Genomic DNA, 27,394 nt, shown 5'->3' on the forward strand with positions numbered 1-27,394 from the left:
TATCAGCTGATACACAGATGGGCTCTCCCACAAAACCAGATTTTGCTGTCATGTGGTTTGTTTAGACATCAGGACTAGCAATCAAGTTCCTAAGCTGCACTTCATGAACCTCACCTTTGCAACTACTTGAATGTCTTCATTTCTATACTTTGAAATTTTAACTGCATGGAAAATTTCTACAGCTGCACATTAATTTTGTGCCCATTTATTTTTAATTTAATAATTCTTTTTTCTTTCATATTATATTTAGAAATTAGGATCCTATTTTGCCTATACAGTTTTATATTTGCGCCTTATTCTGGAAATCAGTCAACAGGCTTAATTTTACAACTAGAGGGTGCTGGTGGACCATAATGTGAGATGGTGTGCAAAACTCTTGATGACCTTTAGCAGAAAGAAGAAAAATAAAAGAAATCAATGATTACTGCTCAGTAGGACAAGCTAATATATTCCAGGGCAATACAAATACTGCAATATTATCTAGTGTAAGTAAAAAGAAAATTAATACTTTATAGCTGATGCTTGGTTTCACTTTAAATTTAGTTTCAAATTTGCTGTTAAACTTCGCTTCTGGCCTCAGTTTTTGTGCTGTAATGAACAAAAAAACCTTTATCTGAACAATATGCATTCCTTTTGCTTCCCTTTGTGTGAGTTGGAAAGCAATTACAGTGTATTATTGATTAAGTGTTTTATGATAAAACACAAAAGCCATCAAGTAAGCAGGAAAGCAAGAAGGAACAAAGATTAATTTAACAATAAAATCTATAATTGAGATTTTACAGATAGAATGTGGACATTAATTACAGATAAATCATTTAATAAGAGTTCTAACAAGAAAGTTATCTTCCAAAATTCATATAATTTCCAATACAAGGTAATTATTTTTTTGCCTTCCAGTACTGTAAGAAAAAATACAAGTATGAGAATAAATAATGTCTATAAATATACCATTCTGTATATATAAAAGTTCCCCCTCCCATCCTTCCTCTCTTTCATTTATCCTTATTGCTTCTTAGAGTCTCTGACAATTCTGCAATTACCTTCAACTAACAGAAATATTAAAAATTTGAACTAGACCTTAAAGATATCATTTCCCTCAGACCCATTCCACACAGCTCAATAACATCTGGGATTTGCCTTCCATTTCTTCAGATCAGAAAGAAACCCAAAACCTGAGAGCCCCATGAGACAGTGGCCAGGCAGCTGGTGCAGTGTGTGTGACCATGCTATGAAGAGCAGATCTCCTCAACCCAAACAAGAGTTGCTGCAGCCAGCCTGCTGATCACAAAGTGGCAGTGGCTTCAAAAAGCTCTGGGTGTGCACGTTCACCAGATGTCCAGTGGGGCCAGTGTGGCTTGCCATTCCTCTTCTTACATTCCCACTTTTGGACTTTTAGTTGTGCAGGATCACTGTATGTGGACAACATTGACCTTGTGGGCAACACCCAAGTGATCCTTGTGGCCTGCATTAGCTCAGCACATCCTGGACATGCCAGAAATGTAGCACAATAAGTGAGATTGTTTGTTTCCACACTATGGAAGTTTCATGTATTTAAACCAGTCCCTTCCTAGCCTGTGAGGGGCCAACAGTCTAGATTTCCTTTTATGAATTGTCTTTTTTTCATACTGTAACTAGCTGTGGTGCCCCATCTCCCCAGCAGAGACGTGTGTGGCACGCTCTCATGGGCTGAGGCCAAGTCCTTGCTCTCAGGAGACACACTCTACTCACAGGCCTACCTGCATGCAGCTTTCTTTGGGCCACATTTCTTCTCATGACTTGCCCTTACGAGGGGATGCACCCTGGCATTCACAGGAGACCCAAGGCCCTGCCCTATGCACACCAAGGAGCTCATGTTAAGGCAGTCTCCATGCCATAGAATTTCCTCTGGAAAACAGAAAGCAGTCTCCTGTCAGAACTACTTCATGCATAGGACCAAAATGTAGCAGCCAGATCAATGAGTTGGTGAGGGCAGCCATTAATTAACACACAGGCACACCAGGGCTGATGAGAGTCTCAGTCCCTTAGACCTTTGGACAGGTTTTCACTCCTACAGGGGGCTACGTGCTAGCTAGCACGCAAACAAGAAAAGGTATCATCATTGGTGAAAATGGGATTTTGTCTTGATAATTGGTTTGTTTGAAATGAAAGCTTTCAAGGGGATAAACAAAACAAATCAAGTAAGACATGTCCAATGCAATAACAAAAAAAAAATTGTGACTTACATACTGCAGGCTTGCCAGATGCTACAGATGCTGAGCCAGAGGACAAACTAATGTAAAAATCTATAACAAACCTGATACTGAACTGCATCTTGTGATGCCTCTCCAAAACTCCTGGTACCTTTAGTCTAGAAAGTGGCTTGGTTTTTTTTAATATACTGTATCTAGTTTGTGCCTAAAGAAGCAGCAGTTAAAATTTGCCCCAATGTTTTATTGCCAGCATATTCTAACACACTTAAGTGTGCCTGCTTCATGGACACAGATGTTGGGGTTTTTTTCCTAAATGAGCTGATTTTACAAAATTAGTAGTTCTCTGATCTTTATTTCTCCACATAGACAAAATCTGCTTACTTGATGCTGCCTTCACTTACAAAGCCTAAATAATAATAATAATTACACCTTAGCTTTTTCTTCAACAGTGCCAGCTGAAATTATACATGAACAAGATGTTTGGTGGGTGTTTCTTTTTCCTCTGGAAACCAGCAGAAAAGCTGTTAAATACTACATATACTAGAATACTGATTTTAATAATACTCAACGTGCACATCAGTTTCATTGTCAGAAACACTTTAAATTTCTGTATGTTACTAATAACTGAGGAGCGTTATTCAGCTTTATAATGTAGTAGGCATTGTCCTTCATATATATTCTTAAAGCAGGATGTATGCTGTACATTTATATACAAAGTTGGTCAGAGCACAGACATTGCAGTGTCATGCTTTCATTCAAATTTCAGATGCCATTTGTTCAGTACAATCACACGGCATCGAGATGCAACATATTGCTTTGCAAATGCAAATAATTTCACACAGTGGCCTTCATGACTGGGAAGGGATAATGAAATGGGCTATATTTTACACATATGAAAAAATAAATAAAAGATTTATCATAAATATATGGACCAGTATATGACATTGAAGAACAAGAAGCAAAAAGGAAACAGTGCTCTTGCATAAAGATCGATTCTCTTTGCTGCTGATGGAATGACAGGCTTGGGAGGAGGAGGCTTCTTATTGTTCTTGGCTTGAGATTTCCCGAGCCCATTGTTGACTTCAATGGGCTTTCCATAACAGTCATAATTTGATAATTCAAAATCCCTTGGCAAGCTTCCAACGATGCTGAAATCATTGGATCTCAGATCAGATTTCGAAGTGCAAACTTTTTTGCATCTGGTCTCACCAACCTATGAAATAAAGAATGAGGGGAATCATGATCGACTCACCACAACTCATTAGCAAACTTCATGCAGCTGCTAAAGAACACTGCAAACAAACATACAGAAAATTACTTGTTGATAGGGATACATTACATCAGACTAATTTGTGGAATGGTTATGTTATAAAGTACTTAAGGATGATCAGTCAATCACATCAACTAATCCAAACATTCATAATTGTGTAATTTTTCATGCACAAGGTGCCTCATGCTCTGCAACCTGCTGTAGTCAGACTCCTTCATTTTAAGATGATAGAAGGGGAGAGAATATTTTTGTGGGGAGTATTTTTGGATATTGATTCTGTGCTGATAAACCTGCAGACCTGCTACTATTCATTACTTGCATTTTTTTAAGCTCTGAAACCTATAGTCAGAATTAGCCCTAAAATTCAATGTTTGATGCAATTATTTTCAGTTTGTTCTCGTTCTAAAGAGTTAACAGGTCAGGATCTTAAACCTCATCCTAGGGTGACCATCTTGCATTGTACCTGAGGAGTTTAGTGCCTCTCTAAAAACAGGGAACACAGATGTAACACTATTCTCAGCACTGTAAAAGTCTTTAACTGGGAAATCTAAATCCAAAAACAGAATTACTGTGTTTCCTATAGCTCCTTTACTGCTTTTGGGGATCAAGCAATACTTTTTTCTGTGGGGAAAAAAGGTTCCTATATTCCCTTCCTTGGATTTTATAAAGTTTTTATTTCAGATTCAACACATCTCTAGGAGAACCAACCCCACCCTGTTCAGGGAGCTTGAAGTGATTTAGAGGCTAGTTGCAAGGCACTGTGCTTTGTGACGTGGATAAACCTCTCCCAAACTTTCACTTCAGTTGGACTACTCAGGAAAGCAGGGAGAAGAATACAGACTATAAATTTGTTCACATATATAACCTTAGCGTTAGTTAAAAAACTGCTAGTTTTCAGGCTATTCCTTCTGAAAAAAGTGGATACACCTTCCCAAATTTTCCAGAGTTCTATTTTTCATGAAAGCAGTACATTTTGAAACCAATGCATTAAACTGAGGTGCAGGTTTGTCCTGGTTCCAGCCAGGAGAGGGTTAATTTTTGCAGCAGCCAGGAGGAGGCACGGCAAGGGCACAGAGGTTATTCTGTATCACCTCATGTCTTGTGTCATTGCCACAGCTGGGGAAAGGGATTGTCTTCTGGCACAAAGACTTTTCTTCTGGTGGACAAAATGTGCAGAGGGAGCCATCCGGTATTGCCCATTGCCAGGGAATTTTTCTGTGTGAATCATTTATTTTCTTACATCTTTTTATTGCTAATATTACTGATGCTTGTTTTCATATCTCATTGCCATTTTCAGTAACTTTTTCTTATCTCAAACCATGATCTTTACCTTTTGTGCCTGCACTTGGAGCAAGGAGGTGGAGCAGTGCGCGGTTTTAGTGGGAGTACTAAACTGGAGAATATCATTCCTAAACCACCACAAAATCAAGATTCCAGGTTACAAAAAAGAAAAACAAGATAGGTGTTCCATGATGACAGGACAAAACTTTAGATACAAATCTCTTGCAACTGTCTCCTAGTCCTCAAAGACCTGACAGCCTAAGACAGTGTTCATTACTGGAGTAGCAAGGGCAAACTGTCTAGTAAGGTGGTGACTAAGACACAGATAAACATGATTATATGACCCTGGGTGACAGGATGCTATCATTCACCAATCTGAGACATTCCTTTCAATCAGATCATATCCAATGACATAGGTAATGAAGATATAAAGCAGACCCTTGTGCAATGAAAAATGAGCTTGCAGGACTGGGGTGCATGTTAACTGAAGAGTCATAGGAATATTAGATTTTTTCCATGGTCAAACCTAGCAAGATTTAGTAAGACCACTACAAGAAATAGAATCATGTATGAAATTCTAGGCCTCCTTTTGGATTTGAAAACTTGTAGCCCATTCCTCATACTACCAGTAATACGTTGTAAAAATTCAGTGACACTAATTGCAGCTTAAATCCTCTCTTTTCTAGCACAGAATATTCCTGTTCCAACTGCAGTATCAAGAGTGCTCCCCTAAAGGCTGTTACAAGTCGGTTCTCATTCCCATTCAGGACTGAGAGTGGATTCTAGGTCACCTCTGCCTTATAAGCAGAGAAATGTTCACAGCATGTTCACACACAGCTTTGCTTAGTTCAGTGTCAGCTGGAGTACTGATTTATCAGGGTGACGCAATTTTCCTTGTATGAGCAACCTAGCCCAAATTTTTCTTTAATAAGTATATGCTACTTTTGAAAATAATTTCATCTATTTCCGTGGTTTTAGAAATCCGACATACTTCTATTTACTGCACTCAGCTGCTGCATAAACATATTTTTAAATTTTTTCTCATATATGTCTTCAAGTCTCCAATGTTTCTGTTGTTTTAATCTAAGTTCACTCCAGCTGACCTACAGCTTTCCCTAAACAATGTTATATAATATAAAGTATATATGATTGCCTGATTTTTATTCATTTTGCCTTGGTTTGTGCTAGAAGTGTAACAATAATCCTAATAATGCCTCTGCTCCTCCTCACTTTCCACATTTACAGCACAAAAAACTTACCAAATGCTAGAGGAACATTTTCTGTACAAAAAATATTGTAGGGCTTGATTTTAGAGTACTACACTTGATGTGTAAAGAAAAGTAAAATGTTAAATGTTATATACTTTTGACTTCAACCTGACACAGAAAGTATTTGATGTCACTTGCCTTATCCTACCCCAGCATCATGATCTGTGAGCCAGACTCAACCCACAGGATGCTTCCACCAGATTTATGGCTTTTCCCCAGGAGAGGATGGGGAGCAGCTGTTTGGGAAGGGAAGGCTTCTGGGATAGTGTAGGGACACCCTGCATTCCCAGGGAGCTGGGCAGCGACTCTTTGTCTCTCTGCAAGGGATTTGGGGGGTAGCCAAGGAAACCACAGGAAGGTGACGGCTCATGGGGCTTGGCCCCAAACACAGACCTAGTTCCCTGTTTCTTCCAGGACTGGACCACCTTGTCTAGGTTTGGTAGGATGGACAGACCACCTGTCTTTTAATGAACAGCTCAGAAGCACCTAAAAATGCCTCCTAGAATCCATAAGGCCCCTTTTGATATCCTTTCTCACCTTTTAAATAATTCAGGCTGACAGGTGCTCGTTGCCAAGCTCAACACCTGCTGCTGCTCCAGAGCTGCAGCACGTGTGCCTCTGCAGAATGCCTTTGCTTGCAGAATTAGGGGAATAATGTGAGAAGAAAATGGGGAAAGAGATGAAAGAATAAGTGCTGCCTAGGCATGCAGACTGTCAGGGAGGAGCAACTAACTCCCCACCTCTGCCTCTGCTGCTTCTGGTGCTCCTCCTCACTTTCCACATTTACTGCCCAAACTACTTACACTAGATTTTCCTTTAAAAACATCCAGGATGGAGAATTTTTTCCATGACTTTTTCCTCAGAAACATATGTACCTTATTTCTAAACTGAATTTATTTGGCTTCAATGTTCAGACACGAGGCATGACTATAGTTAATCTGATTAACTGCTGGTACACAGAGATGGTAACAAATCTAACTTTGATTTTGCATAATTTAGATGATGTAACCAGGCTGACACATGAAGCCAAGAAAAATGTTCTTCAAGAGTTTCTTACCTTCACATCATTACCTCTGTCAACCTAATTGATAGTACTTAAAAAGTTATATTCAGTTTGATTAAATCAATAAACAGATTAATTTCACTGAGCCATTTAGGAGCTAACATGGGGCTGAATTATGAGTAATATTAAAGATAATTAATACTTACAAACAATAATTATTAGTCAGAGCCCTGCATAGTAGGCTATGCAATATTCTCCACTGATTGATGTCAGGCTTATAATTATTCATGTTATGCCACTTAGCTTTAAAAGTACTGGCACAAAGTTAGCTTCTTGCTGTATTTTGAAACCCTCCCAGATTTAAAGGATTTATTAAAAAATTAACATTAATGTTCCACAGCACTCACAGACTAGCTCTGTAAAAAAATTCTAGATGCAACTTAAGCTGAAATCTTGAATGTAAAATGTCTAACTTTAATAGATACTGTTTAATATTCTCATCAGCTACTGTGAATGAGAGCTATTTCATCCTCACATTGAATATATTTGGCTTTTCCCCAGACATGGAGCAGAGTATTTGTTCAATGCTTCTCTCTTTTCAGTTAATTCTTGATACTTACAGTACCTCTACCTCTACCTAGTATATACTATTACTCATAGTACTGTTACTCATCTTACAAGGTTTTTTATTCTTGCTTATATGTAAAGTAACTTCCTATTGCCTTCAGTTATGCTAAGCATATACCTCTTTTCTTACTTACACAATTATTTCATTGAGTTCAGCTTATATTAATTGCTATCACCTCCCACTTGCCAGTGAGGAGGAAAGAGAAATGCTTGAAGCTGAATTAGCTGTAAATCTTCGGAGAATTTGTTTTCAATTGTGCTATTTGTTAGGTTTTGTGTTTTTTCTTATATTAGTGTAGCTTTACTTCTGGTTTGAACATTATTAGCTCACCAGCCCCATTTACACTTTTTGTTTAAATTCTTCCATCCAGATTGAACAGTTGTCAAATTTGTGAAATCTGACCTTTCACAGCACCAAAAATATCAGGGACTTGATTCAATTTGTTTTGTGCAAATAGAATAAAGATCCTTTTCAATTGACTGTTCATCCTATGATCAAGTCCTCTTTATCCATCAGGATGAAGTGCAATATAAAAGCCATCATTTTTGAGAGCAGAAATTTATTATCCATAACTCCTAGCAAGGCTTCAAACACGCAACAGCACTGGCAGCTTCTCAAGCCCAGCACGTGTCCCTCAGGCTGAAGAGCTTCCCCGCTGGAATGCTGTGCTCCGTGTCCAACCAGCACATCCTCCTTGCCACAAAACCCCCTCTGCTGCCGCGCTCCCAGCCTCCTGTTGGCATGCACATCTGTCCCCAGGGCTGCCAGCTCTGCAAGGGGCTTCCATACAAGATGAAGGAGGAGTTTTTTAACAAGCTCTGTTATTCATCTCTCTTGCACTTGTTTTGTGCTCTTCTCTTGTTCTTGCCATAATGATAGATGTAGATCATCAATAAAGTAGTGATTATTTAGCATTAGTCTGTATTCACACTGGGTATATTTTCTGGCGCAGCTCAGCAGGAATAAGCTACCACATTCCAAAATACAGGACAAAAAATATTAATGCATAAAATATCACAGTATTACAAGCACAGCTGAGGTTGGCAGGGACCTCTGGAGATCATCTAGCCCAACCCTCTGCTCAAAGCAGACTGCCTGGGGCCTTTTTACAGTCATGTTTGAATTATCTCCAAGGATGAATACAGGAGTCATTGGAGCAGAAAGTACCTACTCTGTACCTGAAACGCTGTCAGGAACTATTAAAATAGGCTGCAGCCTGTGGTTTTGTGTACAAGGTAAAATGTAAGCTGGGTTTTTGGTGGTTCTACAATAAAAAAAATTGAGTCTGGAGTTCCATGTGAGGGAAAAAAACCTGGGAAGACCAGGTCACCACAGGTCACCACCAGTGGTCAAGTACATCGCAACTCAGTAGAGATGAACACAACCTATCTCTGGTTTCAGAGCCTAGATGTGGCTCTGACAAGATAAAGCAAGCAACAGCACCACTTTTTAAAAATAACTGGCATTAGAGCTATTGCCACCACTTGCATAGTGCTATTCATCATCTGCCAGAACCATTCTTTTAGCAAATGTTCTCTCCAGTCATTAGCACATTATCTGTGGGGGACAGCTTCTAAAAATGGGCTTGATGAAAATGTGACTTTTCAAATTGAGGGGTGTTGTTATAGTTAACAGTGCAATCTCTCACTGTAATCACGTCAGCAATGAAAGCAAAAAAAAATGAATCATCTTCAAAACATTTCCCTTTTTGCTTGTTTTTCTCACTGTATGATGTTTCATTGCTAGGAAACACATGCAAACTCCTGCTGAGGATTCCCAATAAAAAGCCAGTGCAAGCAGTTATCACCAGATTGCATAATTTTCTCCTCTGCTTAGAACAGCATCTACTTGCAGCCTCTCTGAGCTGAGCGAGCCAAGCTGTATTTTCTCATGGCTTTTTGCCTCTAAGTGCATAGCCACTGCTTCTCCTAGAAAAACACATCAGAAGTGCTTATTTTCTCTTCTTTTTCCTACAGATTCAGGGTGATCTTGACAGACAGACCACTCAACTTTAATCAGACAGTCATATTGATAAACCTCTGGGTTTAAAATGGCACTGACATTTCAAGGGTTTTTGTTGGAGGGAGCATGACTCATAAAGCTTGGACTTGAGGGGTTGGCGTATGCTAGCAGCATGCAGCTTTTGCATCAGCCATTTCCCAGGATCTGGTGAAGTAGCTATACATCCATGGAAGCCTTTCTCCATCTTTGGGTGATTGGCAAATTGTGAGCACTCTTTTCACTTTGCCATCTTCACTGTCAATGTTGGAAATTATTGATCATGACCACTGACTATTGAATACAGTGACAAAAGTGCTTTCTGCTGACAACTTTCAATGAAACCTTGCAGGTTCTGTTATAGGGGATCGCTTTGCCTAAACTGCAATTATGAATTAGATTAAGCTTTTAATATTTATCATACACTGAAAAGCGTATCCCTTTAGTCCATAAAAATGGAACAATAGCTGCTTGTATTTTTAGGGATTATTATGAGGTTTTGTTATACTTGTTTTTTACTAAAATAAAATATGCCAAGTCTCCAAACCTGATGCCATTTTAACTTTCACAAATGGAGCAAGCACATGAAAACACATGTGTTGTTCCACAAAGACTGGAACCAGGGATGCTTGATCTCCCCACCTGCTTCCCTTTGATCCTCCTCATAACCAAGAATATTCTCAACCCAGCAACTCCCCTGTACCCCACATGCAGGCCCTTTCCCCAGATCTCCTGCAGAGACACCACTACTGCAACACTGCAAAAGCAGGAAGTGCACAGCTTGCTGCTCAGGGAACACAAATTGCCTTAGTTTCAGGATCACGGCCATTTTAAAGTGAAATAAAGTAACTTCTCTTTTTAAATTTGATTCCCCTCAAAACAATTTACAGATATTCTTCAGCACCATTCAGTTAATGTTTCATAATACATAAGAGCTTAATTTAATCAGGAGAAACACTTATAAATGGAATTATTCATGCTCTCTGTTTCTCCTCACTTGGAATTTTCTGCTTCCACGTCTTTTCTGTTGCTTTTGCCTTCAAGTCCCATCTGGTCTATCCACTGTTTCAAGCCTAGTTATGCTGACATTTCCAGCTACACCCTCAGTCACTTTTGCCTGAATATCACCTCCTATGTGGAAAAAGAACATCCTTAAACATTTCTATAGGACATATACTTATTACAGGAGTGCAGTTATAAGTCATCCTTTTCTCCTAAAGTCACTTAAGTCTTTCCAGACATTTAGCAAAGTATTTGCTCTTGCCTCCCATACAATCCTATGTGACCCTGATGAGAAACAGCTCCCGAAGTTCTGGGACAGCACTCAGGCCTCTTTTTGTTTTGTATTCTTTATGCCTTTCAACACACAGTTTTTTTCCATTACCTGTTTCTTTAATGTTTCTCTCCCTTGCATATTTTCCATATGACAAATGCATTCTCTACTTGATCATTACTAGGTCTGTAAGGGAGCAATCCAAATTTTGTGAGGCAGGCCTACTTTTGGATTAGAAGTCAGAGCTACCAGAAGATTTACACCTGTTCTGATTTAGGACTTTAGTACACGCTTTTCCAGGGCCAAGAACTTTCAAAGTACTCCTACACAGCAGCAGGTTCAGAGACGGAGTTTTCAGTGAGGCAGATTTATAGCTTTCAAATATATAAAATCTATCATCACTGTCCTGCCACATGCTGATGTCAAATGATTCACTGGTCTGGGACCTTCTTCTATCTCAACCTGGTCATCTTCCCAGAAACTACCAGCCCAGGATACGTTTCCTCTGGTAGGTTGTGTTTCAAAGCAGGTGGATTAATTCAAGTTGGATCATTACCCATGAGCTACTCAGCCACATGACCAGCTTTTGCAGCAAGGAATACCTATTTCCACTATGGCTTGTAAAATATTTTTTTTTGTAAATCTCTGTATAAAGATCATCAGAAGCTACTGGAATGTTAAAGGTCCCTCATAACAAATTGGGAAGGCTGGGAAGACCCTGAAAAGTGCAGGTTAAACATGAGAAGCTGAGGCTGGCATTTCAAAATCGTGGAGGGGAGATGCTACAATAGAAGGGCAGACTGAATTCTGAATTCTAAAATCCTTCAACCTGCTGCTAGACACACTCATAGGGAACATTGCTTAACTTCTGTGGATAACGATTACCCTTCTGAGTCTTAAAATACACTGTATACCTGTGCCTTCTTGCAAAAAAATTGAAATATGAAAGCACAACATAGGTGATAATAGATGATTTCATTTTCCACTTGGATATGACAATGGCACGTACCTCAGAGGATATGCATACCAAGGAGAATCAGTAATTTAGCAATTGGTTTTGTTCACACTACTGAAAAACTGTAAATTTTTGTTAAACTTGTAATTTATCAAGCTGAACACATAACACTTCTAAGTACTGAAAAAAAAATATATTATATGCTGCACTGCTGGATTTTTCCAACTATTCTGTCAGAAGAAACAGCTGGATTTGGGACCTGCAGATTGCTGAACACAAAATTATCCCATTCAGTTCAGGGAAAGCAAAACTACAGCAGAGCCATTTTCTTTCTCATGTTGTCTAGGCTTGGGGAATTATTCATGACACAAGCCAAAGCAGTCATGGGGTTACTCTAAGCTGAGACTAGTTGCCTACCAAAACATTCCCCAAAGATTCTTCTACCAGATGAGAATTATGGTAGTTAAGTGCACTGAGCTGCAGGTATTGCAGAACACTGCAGCTACCTGCAGCTCCTCTAGAATGGGGGCAATTAGTTAGTCAAGCTTGGATAATCTCAGCTTGATATTAAGACAGGATTTCAGCCATTCTTGCATAAACTACTTCTTCCTTAAAGAAACATTGAAGTCACTGTGTACCAATATTACCACTTGGACCTAGCCTAGCAGCTTTATTTTATACAACAGAATTGCTGAGTCATTGAAAAGGACAAGCCAAATTCATATTAGACATGTTGTAGAGTAACATATTTTCTTCTGCAGAATAAATGTCAAGTAAATATCACTTAGGACTGAAGGCAGTTGGACTGGGATGTCTGAAAACTCTTGGAGCACAAACAGGGACTTCTAAAATATTAGGAATTTAGCAATATGATGGAAAATTTCAGCCTGAGTGAAGATGTACGTGTCATCTTTAACCATATAGTGAAATCTGACTGATTTACACATAAACTCCATCTGGCAACGAAGAAATGCAGGAACTGTTTGACACAAACAGACAGTCTTTTGTCTACAAATGCCTCGACTTCTGGATTCCTGGCTTCACAGGCATGCAATGCAGTGCAGCTGTGGCCATCCCAAAGAAAGCAATGAGCTGGGTGTTATTTGAGTATGCTCTCAGCAAATACTGTCTGAGAGTTCTGTCCTCTGAATAGTTACAGTTTGACAGCTGCTATTTATTATGAGAAAAACAGCAACTGTAAAGCTGCTTGCTACTTTATTTACCTGAAGCTAAGCAGCAACCATGCTGCTACTATATTAAAAGATAAATTTTTCACTTAGAACTTCTGACCCCAAATCACTAGGGACCAATTGGTCAGGCTGCTGGCCATTAGTTACCAGCCTGTTTTTAATGTCTTGACCCTTTCGAAGATAAGGCACTATTCAAAATTATTACAAACACTATATTCCTGGAATTAGGTTAATAGAGAAGACTGCTGATTTTGCATACAAAGCTTTGCAGCGCCTACCTGTAAAGTGCTGATGTGAACAGGAGTCCCTGTGCCATTCACAGTGTTCTTCTTGGAAGCATTTCCACCCTTCCCTTCTGCTTGCTCTGCCTTGGCAATCTTTGCTTTTTCAGCTTCAATTCTCTTTGGATTGTTTAGCATTACCTGAACCACAGCATATTCCACCAGGGATGCAAACCCAAAGAGAAGGCAAACAATCAGCCAGACATCTAAGGCCTTCACATAAGACACTTTGGGAAGTTCAGCAGCAAGAGTGGTACATTCAGATGCCAAGCTGAGCACTGAGAAAATACCTACAAAAAGAGAAAACAATATATTGAATAAGAAAACTTCCCTTTAATGACACTGGCTGTGCTCTTCCTCTGAAACAGACAATAGTGAATGATGTTTTGCAACAGTGAATGGGACTTCACAATGTGGTCAGTGCAGGAGGTGTACAAAGTGCACATGCCTTCAGCTAATGAACAAGTTAAACACTTAGCTAGTGCAGTTAATGATGAATTACTAATAATGATTACCATCATTTCATAAACAGAGAAACAAATAAGTGAGGCTAAACTGGTTGTTATGGTTTCTTGTCCCATCACACAGTTGGGAAATGGGGTTTCCAAAGACTTATCTTACAATGTGCATCTAATTCTGGGAAGGTGGAAGAGAAAAATATGATACTTAAAACAAAAAATGGAATCCTTTAAATTAGAATAGCATTGTCCCAGAAATCTAAACTGTGCTATAGCAGGAGCAATTCTCTGAATGAGCTGTTCACAAGTGTGATATTCAGACCATAGGTAAAAGGGAAGTTTTTGCTGATGAGCAAAGCTGTATGAGCAAATCAAAAACCCTTTGTTCCCAATTCCCTGAGAAGATGAAAACGTGGAGGTGGCTGAGGGTCACAGTCATTTCCTATTTGAGCTTCTAGGATCAAGAAGAAGCTTTCTAGATAAAGGGCATTTCATGAAGCCCTTATCATGAAAAAAGCCTACATGTGCAGAGGCTGTTAGAAGGTCACACTCATCATGGATTTCACCAAGCATTTCCCCTAATAAGGCTTCCAAATGTCACCATCAACACAGGATTCATATCACAAGAGACAAATACAAGCTTGACACCAAAGAAAGATTTCTCACAGGCTCCTTTGAAAATAGTAGCACGAAGAGCTACATTTGGAAAAAGCCAACTTTAGAAATGGTTGTCATGTAGGGAAAAATTAGTTCAATCTCCATGTTCAGAAGGTCTCATTTTGGTTTTGTGAATGCTAATGATAAAAATCTTTATTTATGAGTGGGAGGCTTAATGAAATAGAATTGATGTCTATGAAAAATGTTGGCCAAAAGGAGTCTCAACTATGTTTCTTATAGTGCATGAATTTTTTTTTTCATTCACAGAGATTTATTTGCTTCAGATCCATTTTAAGTAACTGAGGATGTGAAAATGTAAATTAAAATGAAACTATCTGTATTGGCCTATGAAAATATTAATTTCTACTTGATCACAAGCAACACATTCTTTAGCTAGTGTTCCCATTTGGATTTCAGTGAGATTGATTGATATGGTATTTTATTTAGCATTAATCTCAAATGGAAAATTCACTAGCTCTTAGAACACTGAAGCATAAAGAAATGTTTATGGTCATGTGATTTTAAACCACAAAATTTTATGATGTTTTATTTAGAAATATGTAGTATCAATGTACCACTGCAAAGCTGGAATTTCTTTTGTCCATGGGGATAATAAAGAATGATCAGATGTGTTATCGCAGAACAGAATGATACAGCAAATACTGAACTGAATCCTCAGTGTACACTCTGGCTTACTTTCCATCTGCTGTACCTGAAGCATTCACATACAAACAGTGTATGCACATCAAACAGCTCTGCACGTCACTGAGCTCTTGGGGTCAGCAGGCCATGCCAGAGCTGTAGTCCTGTGTACAACCCAGTTAGTCAAGATAACACTATTAACTCTGTGTCCTGCTATTTCAATTTAAATGAAGGGCCTGCCTACTCTGTTGGGCTGAGCAGCACGACTGTATGAGCTTGAAGTACTTTCATGAAGTGAGTCTCTAATGAAATAAAGCCAGTCAGGTAACAGGAATTCTAGTTCTTTTCCAAAGATCGTTTCTATTAATCTTCAGAAAGACTTTTCCAACAGGTAGCTATTAAGAGCCTTACTTACTATCCTGCTTTCTTACTCATTATTCAAATGTTGGAATTCCTGTAAAATGCATATTGCCTGTGTTTGCAGCATCACCCGTGCATAAACGGATCAGATTTGTCCAGGCTGAGAGGAGTGGAGACAGTGTGCTCTTCACCCAAATGCTGGAACTGCAGTCAAGTGAAGTCTTAATGCCAAGGTGGAGTTTACAGGACTTGGAATGTGCAGAGTTCAGTGAAAATGATGAGTGGACAATGGAAGTGAAGTTGCTTTCAGGGTCCAGTGTCATGTAGCCAAAGCAACTGAGAATGGCTCAATGGTGTTACAGTGGATTGTGACAGCACGTGAAAACGCAGGTTACCCAGTGGGACTCTTGCAGCACTTGCATCAGGATTGATCCAAAATGACAGCCAGGATAGAACAACAATTAGCAGTGTAGGAGCATAAACACCCATCATGTAAAATCCAACTTGTCTTCTTAAAGTGAAGATTACTTCTACACAAGTGTAATAACCTTTAAAGAAATAAATGCATTAACGTTTAATGCGTTTTGCAGATGAAAATATCTTTGCAGGTGAAAATATCTTCCAGGTCTTTTTCTGCTTAAAAGCAAAAGTTCAACGCTTTGATTTTCTTTATAAAGGTAAAGACTTTAATTTGGAAAAAAAAGAATCAAAACACAGATTTAAGTAAATCAAGCACCAAGTAAAGTGTGGTTAGGGTGTGGTACTTTGTGCTGTAAGGAACCCTTCCACTTCTCAAAGCAGCAGGAGGCTGAAGTGACTCCCAGCTTGATGCTGGCTTCAAGATGCAGTTCAGACAAAACCAATGGAGTCTGGCAGTCCTACTAGTTTAAGCTCATCTGAAAATCCTACTTAGCATTATTTTGTGCAAAAGATGAATTAAGAAATATTAGTCCAGCAGGTTTAGAATGGAATGAGGTGAATGAATGTGACTAACCAGAGATTTCCTCAGTACTGAAAGTCGGTACAAATGACTTCTAAAATTGGTAAAGGCATTCTTAGAAAGACTCTAGAAAAGCTGCAAATTTTGTAAACAAGAATGTATCAAATCTTTTAAAATTAACATCTAAAGCATACAAACTTCAGATGACGTTTAAAATTAATTCAACTCAAAACAAAGTTGCAGTTACTAAATGTTTTGCTGGAGATAACAAATGTATCAAGAAGTCTGATAACCAGAAAATAATTAATGTCCATATTTTCACTCAATTAGAAGAACTGGAATTTCTATGTTAATAATAACACAACAGTGTTGGAAAAAGCCTGAAAACTTCAAAAACTATTCTATCACAAGAAAAAGGCATTTCTATGTTATATTACATAAACTTCAAAATTGAAATCAGACTGTATTTATCGATCGAATTGGTGAGATACTTATTTAGAAGATAGAATGTGTCAAAAAGGTCGCCATTTACCTTCCATATTCCATCAGTTAACTGCTGTACAATGATACGTCATCGTAAAAGTGCTGTTTGGGCATACAGACACCACAACAGAAAAAGCATAAAACATTAAGGATGAACATCTTCGTGTAGAAGACACTATACTGTATTTTATAGCTCATTCCATCATCTTCAGCCATCACTTCGCTGAGAAATTTTCCCTCTATAATTTATGAATGGATTCCAGACACTTTTAGGTTTTGTTTTCAAATAAGAGATGACCTTCAAAATCATTATTTGTTTGTGTTATGTACGAAATTCATTCTGTATGCCTTCATTTGAATAACATTTCATCAGACAAAGTACGGTATCTATTGCCCTCACCATTCAGCTCAAAAGGACCTATTTGATCTGTCATAAAATTGATGAATACCAGGAAATTTGCAAATATAAATATTCAATGTATTGCTTCAAAAGAAGTCCAGATTTGCTGACCCTCTTTCAACTTAGGTGAATATGATAAAACATTAGTTGACAGAAATAGGCAGTGAAGATTAAGGGTTTTTGCAATTGTCAGGGAACTCCTACAGAAGATAAAATTTTGAAAATCTGCTCCTTGAAGAAAAAGTTCTCTTGATTATCTGACAAAATTATTTAGCTCTGTGTGTGAAATGTGCTGTTAAAAAATACCTTCAGCATAAGAATTTTCAAGTAAATAAAAAAATGGAGCATTGAAAACAGCCTTTGAAAATATTTCATTATACTAAATATTCGATTCACATTACTGAAATATTAATTCTGGTTTTGGTTATGAGATTAAATGGAGGTTCTTTACAGAATGAATTTACAGTAAAAGAATTGCAAAAACTTTTCAAAATGGTTCCCTCATGGTCTTTCTTTAATGTTCAAAGCACACACCCACAGAATATTTTACTGAACATTTTGCACCATGTCATTGGTGGTCACAAGCTGCTGAAACTTGGGAAAACACCAATAATTTTCTTTGTGTATAATTCTTAAATATTTTTTCTTCCTAAAAACTTAGGATTCCTATCTAAAGTTTTTTAGACATTTAATTTCAGATTTGGGGCATACCCCAAAATAATCACAATAGTATACAGGTTTTACAATTTTCCCATTTATATGGATTTCATTTGGGAAATGGAAGATCCATTTCTTTAGTTTTTAATACTTTATGTACTATTTTTTTCAGTAATTTCATTTTTTAAATAGGAAAAAAATATTTCTCTCACTGCTAAAAAAGGTTTTGCCATATTCTGAATGCCATCACTGCTAGCTGCTAGATATGCTTTAAAAAAATCAGAATTATTCTGAAGAGAGCTAATTTATTATTATTTACAAATTATAAATCACCTATGAAGAGTGGATGAATTATGTTATCAGCATGAGATCTCACTCATTTTGCAGTTAAAAACCAAAGCCCACTTTTACTTTCATTATCTTTTCAAATTAAATTCTTAACTCTGAGATCTGCTAAGATTCCTTGAGAACTCTCCAGGCTTGGAATCTACCACAGGAGCAACCGCAAGTAACAGAGCCTCCAGTTCAGCTGAATAGCCAACAGGAAACTTTCAGAGGGTCTTCAGAAACTGCAACACCACAGACTTTCCAACTGAGTTTTAATAGACGATTTATTGCCATGATGTAAAAGCACAGACTAAAATACAGCTGCTCTTGTAGAAAGACCTGTGGTTGTCACAGCATGAGTCATTTGGATATAATGGTTGGCAGGAATCAATCAAGGTGAAAAAGGTAAATCATTAAAAGCCAGAAAGCAGAAACCATTGAAAAATTTGTGCCAACATTAAAAACATAATCATAGGAATAAATAAATAGAGGGCTGAGGATTGGAAGCAGCTTTCAAAAATGACAGAATTTCCAGAACATTTAGAAAAAGGAAGAATCTGTAGGGTGAAGCATTTGGAATTACACTCTAGTACTATCCACTTATGGAAAAAAAGTCTAACCAGAAAATCAAAATTTACCCACTTTGCTGCAACTGGCATGATTCTGCATAAACAGTCTTTCAGAAAAGTTTGACATTTACAAGCATAAACAGGTGTAAGGACCACAGAAATAAAATGGTGATAATAAGACCATGATATCTGTAACATTTAATCTCTTCTTCAACTTGGATATTTCTATATTTGAACTAGAATAATAGTTCAAACTATTTAACTATTATTATAAAATTATTGAACTTTTATATTCACATATTAAACTTAGCATTATATGCACCACTCAGTAGTTAAAAGCAATCTATTTTACCCCAGGAAATGTAAGGCATGGACTGGAATATTAACCATTAACTATACACAGTAATTGAAGGAAGCTTAGACTTTTTTACCAAGGAAAAAACTTATATTACCTACCTGTACCTTTGTAATACTTGGTACAGTTACCATATTCAATATCCTCCTTTTTAATATCAAACTGAGGCAGAGCAATTTTCTCTAGCTGTACAGGATCTCCAGACTGCCAGATAAACCGTAAGTCATCAGTTGTGTAACCAACTGCAATACAAAAGAATAATAATAATTGTCTAAGATCCACCTCAATCACAGTACACTCTGCAAGAAAACCTAGCATATGTGTATTGTATATCCTTCAGTCTTTTTCTTTTTATTTCCTGCTCAAATAAATAAATACAAAAATTAAATAATCTGCACCTCCATTTTTATGTGGGCTGAAGTTGGGACTTAGTGGGTGAAACATTACATTATCAGCAATATTAAGATGACTAAGAGGTATTTGTTACAGGGTGTACTTTTCAAACAAAGAAAGCAAAGCTGTATTTTCCACAGCTTTCAAGCCTCCATACTCATTCATACTCTACTTCAGCAAAAATATGAACAAGAAGAATTTTAATGAGTCTGAGTAACTTCAAAAGAATTTAACAACTCAATTACCATGATGAATCTTGGTGTTTGTGTAGAACAACCACACTGCTTATTTTCTTGGATAAAAGCCCTGATTCATGGCAACATTGCCATTCAGGAAATATTTGCCCAGGAATTAGAGCAGATGTGCAGTCCTACAGAAATCAGCTCAGTGCCTTCCTGACCCACTGAGGACAGACAGACCTCAGCAAACCTCTGAGTGCCCAAATCACATTATATACACCAGCACCAAGTGAGAGGCAGTGCAAGTTAGACTCACAATTTTCAAGAATAAAGCAGTATTGATTAAATATGCATAATCAGAATCATGATTTACAAGCCATTTGTTTGCTACCTTCTGTTCATTAAAGATTAACTTAATTGAAACAGAGATAATGTGTGTTAGATGGAAACACAGATGAGGAAACAAAGATGGAGTCGGAAGGCATAATTTTGCAGTTCAAAGCCTGAGAAAAACGTTTAAAGAGCCATTATTTCTCTGGAAGCATTAGATTATTCTTTTTAATTTTTGAAAACCAGCTGTGATTAAGAAAGTGAAACTGTTCATAAATGATGTCTTTATGATTCACAATAATTTAATAAAAATCACAATGTTTCAAAGCTTCATAATATAATACACTATAAAAAATTGTTTTATTGTTTCACTCATAAAATCATTTTCACCCTGTTCCAACACACAGCACATCACAAAACTGCCAAGATCCTTTATGATAACAATTACTGGAGAGTGAAAATTGTGTCTATAGAGAATATGCAGAACTAAGGATTATAACTGTGGATATGAGAATATCCTAGTAACAACTGCTGGCCTTTTTTGATTTTGAAATTTAGCAAGTAAAAACAAAATACTGATTTGAAAAAAACCTAAGAATAAAACTGCCAATGGCTAGCAGGGAAAATGTCGGGAGTTTAGTTCAAGCATGGCTTAAAGAAAAAGGCCATGAAGCCATGCAATTGAGAGAAAAGTAAAAGGTAGTTGCAAAGCAGTCCCAAAAGCAGTTCCCAGCCTGACTTCTATAAACAATTAGACTTTCTCAGGCATTATTGTATAAACAATAAGGTTCTCAGGCAGTCTTCCCATAACAAGTGTAACACCCTCTCTGGGAAAAGATGGCACCCTGGGAACAGATGTGGAAGTTTTGGGAACCTTTCATATCACAGTGGGAACATTGGTTTTGTTTTGTGTAAACAATTGTCGGTATTGTAAAACAAAAGGAGTGGTTAGAGTTTTCTCTGTTAGCCTATCGTAAACCTGGATTTTGGAATATGCATGAAGTTAATTAACACTGTTATTTAAAGTGACTGATCAATCAATAAATTGGAGTTCGATGCATTAAAGGATGGTCGTCTCCCCCTCACTTCAACAGGAAAACTGGAAGGAGAGATAGGTATTCATGGGTACCTTTCTTACTTTTGATAACTGAATTAAAAGGTAGAACAAAGTTTAGTGCACAGTCTTTTCAAAGAAGCAAATTCATTGCATTTGATTGTATCATCTTAGCATGATTTTTTTTAATGAATAGTTTCTCCTTGCATGACCATACCTTTCAACTCTTGTAGAGTCAGTGGACTTGCTGGACTGAGAAACCTTAAGTGAATTTCTATTAGTATTACTAATTCCAGTTTAATCCCAAACTGACTTGGGTTTTCCATAACAGCTTACTCCAGCTAATGTACATACATAGTAGTGATGGACAAAATTACTATGGACATACTAAAATTCTAAAGACAAATGCTGACAATCAAAACCTAAATTGTAAAACTCTATTATTATTATTATTATTACTACTACTATTATCCTTGTCCATATTGTGATACCCTGCCCAACTTTGGCTAACCTTACTATTTCTTCACTTGTGACTTCTCTTCCCTAACCTCACCTTTCCCACCAGACCTGCTGGAGGAAGAGCTGAACAAGTTTATATGTTACAGCAGGAGCAGACTGGAACAGGTCACCTTCCTTCTCTCTGCTTCATGCTCATCCCTATTTGGGAAAACAGAATTACCATGAAAGTGGGATCACCAAGGAATAAACTGTTGGAAAAAGCTGTAGTTGAGTAGACACCTACATATTTGGGGCATGGAAAGGAAGATGGATTTCAGAAACATTTGTCTGCAACTTACAGCATGGCATGAAGCCCTTCAGAGATGTGACCTGTCTGCCCTGTTGTAAGATTAAATCACCTGGAGACCAGAAATAGATTCCTGACTACATCCACAACACATCCTGAAGCCAGTTTCAAAAGGTTTGATACCAAATGATCTCACTGCTTTGGCATCAAATACTTTTCCTTTGGTACTGTATCAAAGGAGTTCCAAACAATACCAATGTTTCATCAATGCAAGGGGATAATTTGGGCCCCCAAACCTAAAAAGCAGCACAGGCTGTGGAAGTCAAAACCGTCTGGCAAAATCATTCTTTTTTCCAAATGATATGTTTCCATTTATCTGAGTTTATTGTAAATGCTTTTATAAAAGGCGTCAGCTATCATTCTGGTTGATAGCAAAAGCTAAAACTAAGAGTGCACAGTGCCATAACAGTAAGAAACATCTTTAGTAGGGAAATGTACATTGGTAGGAAGCAGTGAGTATCAATTTCATTTCGTTAAAAATGTTTAGTAAACAGAAGTAAACAGAATTAATAATTTTTGTTTGATTCTCATGCATGCCTAGAAGAGAACTGTTTTTATGGACAGAGTGATTTACATACAGCTTTCCAATTGCATCTTGCAGCGCTGTGTATCCATAGGAAACAAGGTCAAGTCCAAAGGGCATGACAGTGTAATAGACAATCTGAAAATACAGAAAGGGAATTTAAAAACTGTGTGAGCTGTCAGGTAAGCAGTAGATGGCCATGGGAAACAAAAAAAAATAAAAGGTTTTTGATTTTTGTCTTTGTAAAACAGCAGAAACAAAGTTTAGAAGTCATAATTAGCAGTTCGTAATGGAGATCTCTCTAGTATAAAATAAGACAATACAATTTTATAGAGGGCTTTAAACATATAGAAGCTCACAAACTAAAGAACTACTAATACAAGACAAAATACATATAGGTCATAGAATAACCAAACCAAATGTCCATACAGACAAGAGTCCTGTCTCCAGCACTGGCCAACGACAGACTTCTAAAGAAGAATATGACACAGCAGCAATATGGAAGTGTTATTTTGTCAGATATCCAGCAGCATCCAAAAGCTGCACCTCAAGGGCCTCCCAAACCAGAAGGGATGCTTCGGTATTTAAGGGACATCAACAGACTTTATGTCTCCAAGAAGTTGTTTTGCTTTCAGCTCCTTTCTGGAATCTAGGTGTCCTGGTTTCACCTGGGACAGTTAGTTTTTTCCCTAGTAGCTGGCACAGTGCTGTGCTCTGGATTCAGTATGAGGATTGCATGGATAACACACTGATGTTTCTGGTTGTTGCTGAGTAGTGCTTACCAGAAACCAAGGAGTTTTCAGTTTCTGCCAGTCAGAAGGTACACAAGGAGATGGGAGGCAGTAGGTAGTGAGCAATTCTATTTTGCATCACTTGTTTCTCTTGGTTTTATGTCTCTCCTTTGTTCCTCTTATTATAATTAGTATTAGCATTAATACTTATATTTTGTTCTACTTTGCTGCAATTTTTAAGCTGTTCTCAACCCACAACTTCTATGGCCTTTATTTTCCTGCTTCTCCTTCCCATACCACTGAGGCCAGGAAGAAGTGAGTGAATGGTATTTAGTTTCCAGCTGGGGTTAAACCCTGACAGCACATAAAGTTTAATATGCACAGCATCTTGCAGCAAAGAATGCCATAGCTAACCTGCACACACTCTAATCATGCCTTTTTATCTATCCTCAGTCTGTCTCATAGTTTTTTCACTGTAAAAGAAGGCAAAAAATCAATGCCCATCCATTTTCTCTGTGCCATTCATGATTTAGAGACCTCTATGGCACCACCTCAATTATTTTGCTTTTTCCAGTGTGAAAAGTTCAGCCTTTCTCAGCTGTTCCATACCTTTGACTGTTCTTGCCTCCCCTCCTTCAGCTGGAAGACCAGAATTGCATTCAGAATGTAAGTATGGCACACTTTTATGCTCTGGGATGACTTTAATCCCTAATACTTCCAAGAATTCAATTCACTTTCTCAAATAGTACTGAGTTATTAGCTGACATTTTCAGAGAACTATCAACTACTACTCAAAGCTAATTTTTTTGGCTGGAAATAACCAACTCTAGATCAATCAGGCTTTATGTGAAGCTAAAATAATTTTTTTCCCTCATGCATAATTTCCAGTTGGTTACATTGAATTTCATCCCATACTTTGTTGCTTAGTCATTAGATTGACTTGTGGTTCTCACTGTTGTCTCTTATCTTTACTGGTCTGCATATTTTGGTATCATCAAATGCACTTGCAAATTCAGTTTTTCAGATGATTTATGTTGAAAAGCACAGAACACAGAATAGATTTATTTTTGGGGGGGGAGTCAACTCTTTTACTTCCCCTGATGTGAGCAGTAGCTGTTTATTCCTGCATTCAGTTTCCTAATTCTTAACTATTTGTGCAAGAGCTTTCTCTCACACAAATTTAGCCATAAAGTATTTTGATAACTGAAGAGTCTTTCATTTATACATGATAATACCTCTGTAAACTAGAAACACAAGACATAGAAATTACATATTTTAAAAATGTAATCAAACCACAGTCCCTAAAATAATTCATCTTACCTGCATACATATCAATAAACAGTATTTTCAGAAGATGGCAATAATTTTTAACTTTATTGAACCTGGTTTTCTTTTTTGCACTTTTTCAGAGATAGTTTTCTATCCAAAACACTTCCATTATTATTCACTCAATATTCACTAATCATTAACCATTCCTATTGAGCTCCTTTATAAAAACCTGCAACCTAGCAAAAATATTTGAAAAATATTTCGGTGTTTTATTTGACATTTGCTCTTTCAAAAGGGAAACTTCTTTCATAGCTGGAAGTTATTTTCTACCTTGAAATATTAATTTCTACACACTTCAGAACTACAGAAGCAGCTGAAATCATAACCAAGACCTTCAGAGCAATCAAAATGAAATGCTTTGATTGCCCAATGTATTTTCTTTTCTGATCACTGCCAGCAATAGTCTTGAGACTGATTTTTCTCACCCTGTTTTGAAATGGTAAAAAAAGAACCCAAACTCTTTCATATTGTTTCTCTTTTTTTCCATCCATTTCTACTGCAGGAAGTAATAGCTCATGTGAACCTAGCTTCTCAAGTAGTTCTCTCTTAAAGGTAATGTTGCAGTATATTCAGACATCATTCTTATGTCTATCAGGGCAATATGTTACAGCACACACTAGAAGAAAATTCACTTCCTGTTAGAAAATTTAGCCTAATCTCTACAAACTGTAAACTATAAACTCTCCATATCTGTAATTCACTATCACCTCCCTTTTAATCAACTAATTTGCTGGTTTAAGTGGATGACTATTTTTGTGTCATTGTGTATACCTTTGATAAACCAAGTTAAACCACCAAAAAGGTATATGTTAATTGCAATTCAATTGAACAGCAATTTGGAGGCTTCTGAAAAGAATTATATCCAGTGAGGCATAGAAATTCATCAGGATTTTTTCGCAGTACTTTTACAAAACATACATATTCACAAATTTTATAATATCTGCTTTCCCTATATCTTTAGCAAGTAATCATAGTTTACTTTAGTTGCTGTAAAAATTCATGTAGTGTGCAACATATACTGCTTTATTGAAGGCTGCATTTCAGATATATTATCCACTCCACTATGCTTCTAGGAACCTAAGAAATTATCAAAAGGGTTTAAATTTAGTTAGTTCAGTGTGTTAGGTTATCATGTATATAGACATCAAATTTCTCACACTTGCAGCGCTATCATCTGATTTCTTTACACATGTTATTACAGCATTGTTTAGAAACTGTCTCATATAAATTTAAATGTTAGTAATAAATTGTATTACAATACTAAGGCTAATACAGAATATATGCTTCACATAAAATCACTTTAAAAAACCAGTGGAAACATTTAAATAAAATACCTCATGCTGACTAGGACATCTCCATCCCGAAATATAAAAAGAAGGATATTTTCTTGTGTGACATCATGGAAGTTAGCATTTTTTTCATTTGCAAAGAACAAGTCTGGCTTCCAAAGACACTTAAACATAGTTGGGTCCACTGTCAGTGTATCTGAACCTCTCCAGTCATTGGGCAGTTTGAGTCTGGGGTCATTCCACTTCTGTCTTAGAAAGATGTTGACTCTATAATCCTGATCGGAAGAATAAACAAACATTAGACTAGTCAAAAGTCTAGCAAAAACCCCACAGAGAAATAAAACCATTCCACCAGACTTGGAAGAGAAAAAATTATGCCCTGATTTTTCTATCACAAAGACAGTAATCACTATTCAAATTACATTACAAAGTATTATGTTTAACAGACTTCAGTACAAACAGATTAGATCTCACTCATGGTTTTGAATACAGCAACTTTCCTTAAACAAAGGATCAAATTGCCACTCCAAAGTAATTTTTGCATTGCCTCAGTAAAAGCTCCTGTTACCCAGGCATAGAGAAAAGCATGCAGCAGGGCAGAGAGAGGCCATAGTTTGACTGCACTAAATGGCTGCAGGCAGCAGGCATGATATCACATCTTCCAGGATATCCTGTGAGTGCCAATTCCAGTTTACTCTCCATTTGTTTGTAGCACACTGATGGCAAAATATCATATTATAAAAGCAGGAAACAGACAAGGTAGGTAATAGATTTTTATACTAGACACCCAGAATACAGCCTCAGACCTTCTACCAGTGATCTGGAACTATCTTGGTAACAGGAAAACTGATGACAGCTTGCAACATAAGTACTGAGGTAGCAGGTATGAAAGGAGAAACAGAATCAGTCTCAAAGAGACAAAAATCAAGGCTTTACAGAGGAAATCTCCTTCTGAAATCAGTAGGAATCTGGCTGAAGGAAGGACAGTAGTAAAGCCATGCTCAACGAGAACCTAATTTTGCTTTTGGGAACTGGAGTAGCATGTGTCTCAGGGCAAAATGATACCCTGCACGTGTTCTGTGCTTAGTGAAAGCTGTGTGCATCCAAAGGAAGAATCTGACCTAGAATGTCAGCTAGGATTTTTCAGTCTTTTCTCTTAAGCCTTTTTGTTTTTTTACATTTACATTTAAGCCAGCGCCTCTTTTTGATGTATATGTAAACAAGGCAGATCACATACAGAGAAAGAATAAAGTTATTGTTGAAAAAAAAGTTAAACTAACCCAAAAAAATGAATGAAAATTCTGTATGTAAGATTATTTCTATCTCAAGTCTTCACAGTTGCCTTCTATAGTGTGCTTTGCTTTTTCATAATTGTCTACTAGGTACAAAGCCTCCTGAGATAAGGGCTGTGTCTCTCAGAGCAGTGAAAACACTGCTACTGCTCTACAATTACACCAAAATGCTAGAAATATGGGAGTGAAGATTCTCAACATATTTTTGGTTTGTTAATGGATTCTGCATGCAAAAAAATTTTATAAAGTTTTCTACTCTCTGTGTCAATTACTCTCACGCATTTT

General features: G+C 37.3%; 1 protein-coding gene across 2 annotated transcripts in view; it reads right to left on the reverse strand.

The window, feature by feature from the left end:
• Positions 1 to 354: 354 nt before the first annotated feature.
• GLRB (glycine receptor beta) overlaps positions 355 to 27,394 on the reverse strand; it is a 48,601-nt gene continuing 21,561 nt past the window's right edge. For both annotated transcript variants that reach the window (XM_058803291.1, XM_058803290.1), the window contains exons 5-10: positions 25,863 to 26,092; positions 22,524 to 22,606; positions 19,286 to 19,426; positions 15,849 to 16,001; positions 13,334 to 13,626; positions 355 to 3,402 (exon numbers count right to left, since the gene is read on the reverse strand). In XM_058803291.1, coding sequence (XP_058659274.1) covers positions 3,106 to 3,402; positions 13,334 to 13,626; positions 15,849 to 16,001; positions 19,286 to 19,426; positions 22,524 to 22,606; positions 25,863 to 26,092 — 1,197 coding nt within the window. In that variant the 3' untranslated portion in view covers positions 355 to 3,105. The remainder of the gene's footprint in view (positions 3,403 to 13,333; positions 13,627 to 15,848; positions 16,002 to 19,285; positions 19,427 to 22,523; positions 22,607 to 25,862; positions 26,093 to 27,394) is intronic.

This window comes from Ammospiza caudacuta, chromosome 4 (assembly GCF_027887145.1).
Source record: "Ammospiza caudacuta isolate bAmmCau1 chromosome 4, bAmmCau1.pri, whole genome shotgun sequence".
Classification (NCBI taxonomy): Eukaryota; Metazoa; Chordata; class Aves; order Passeriformes; family Passerellidae; genus Ammospiza; species Ammospiza caudacuta.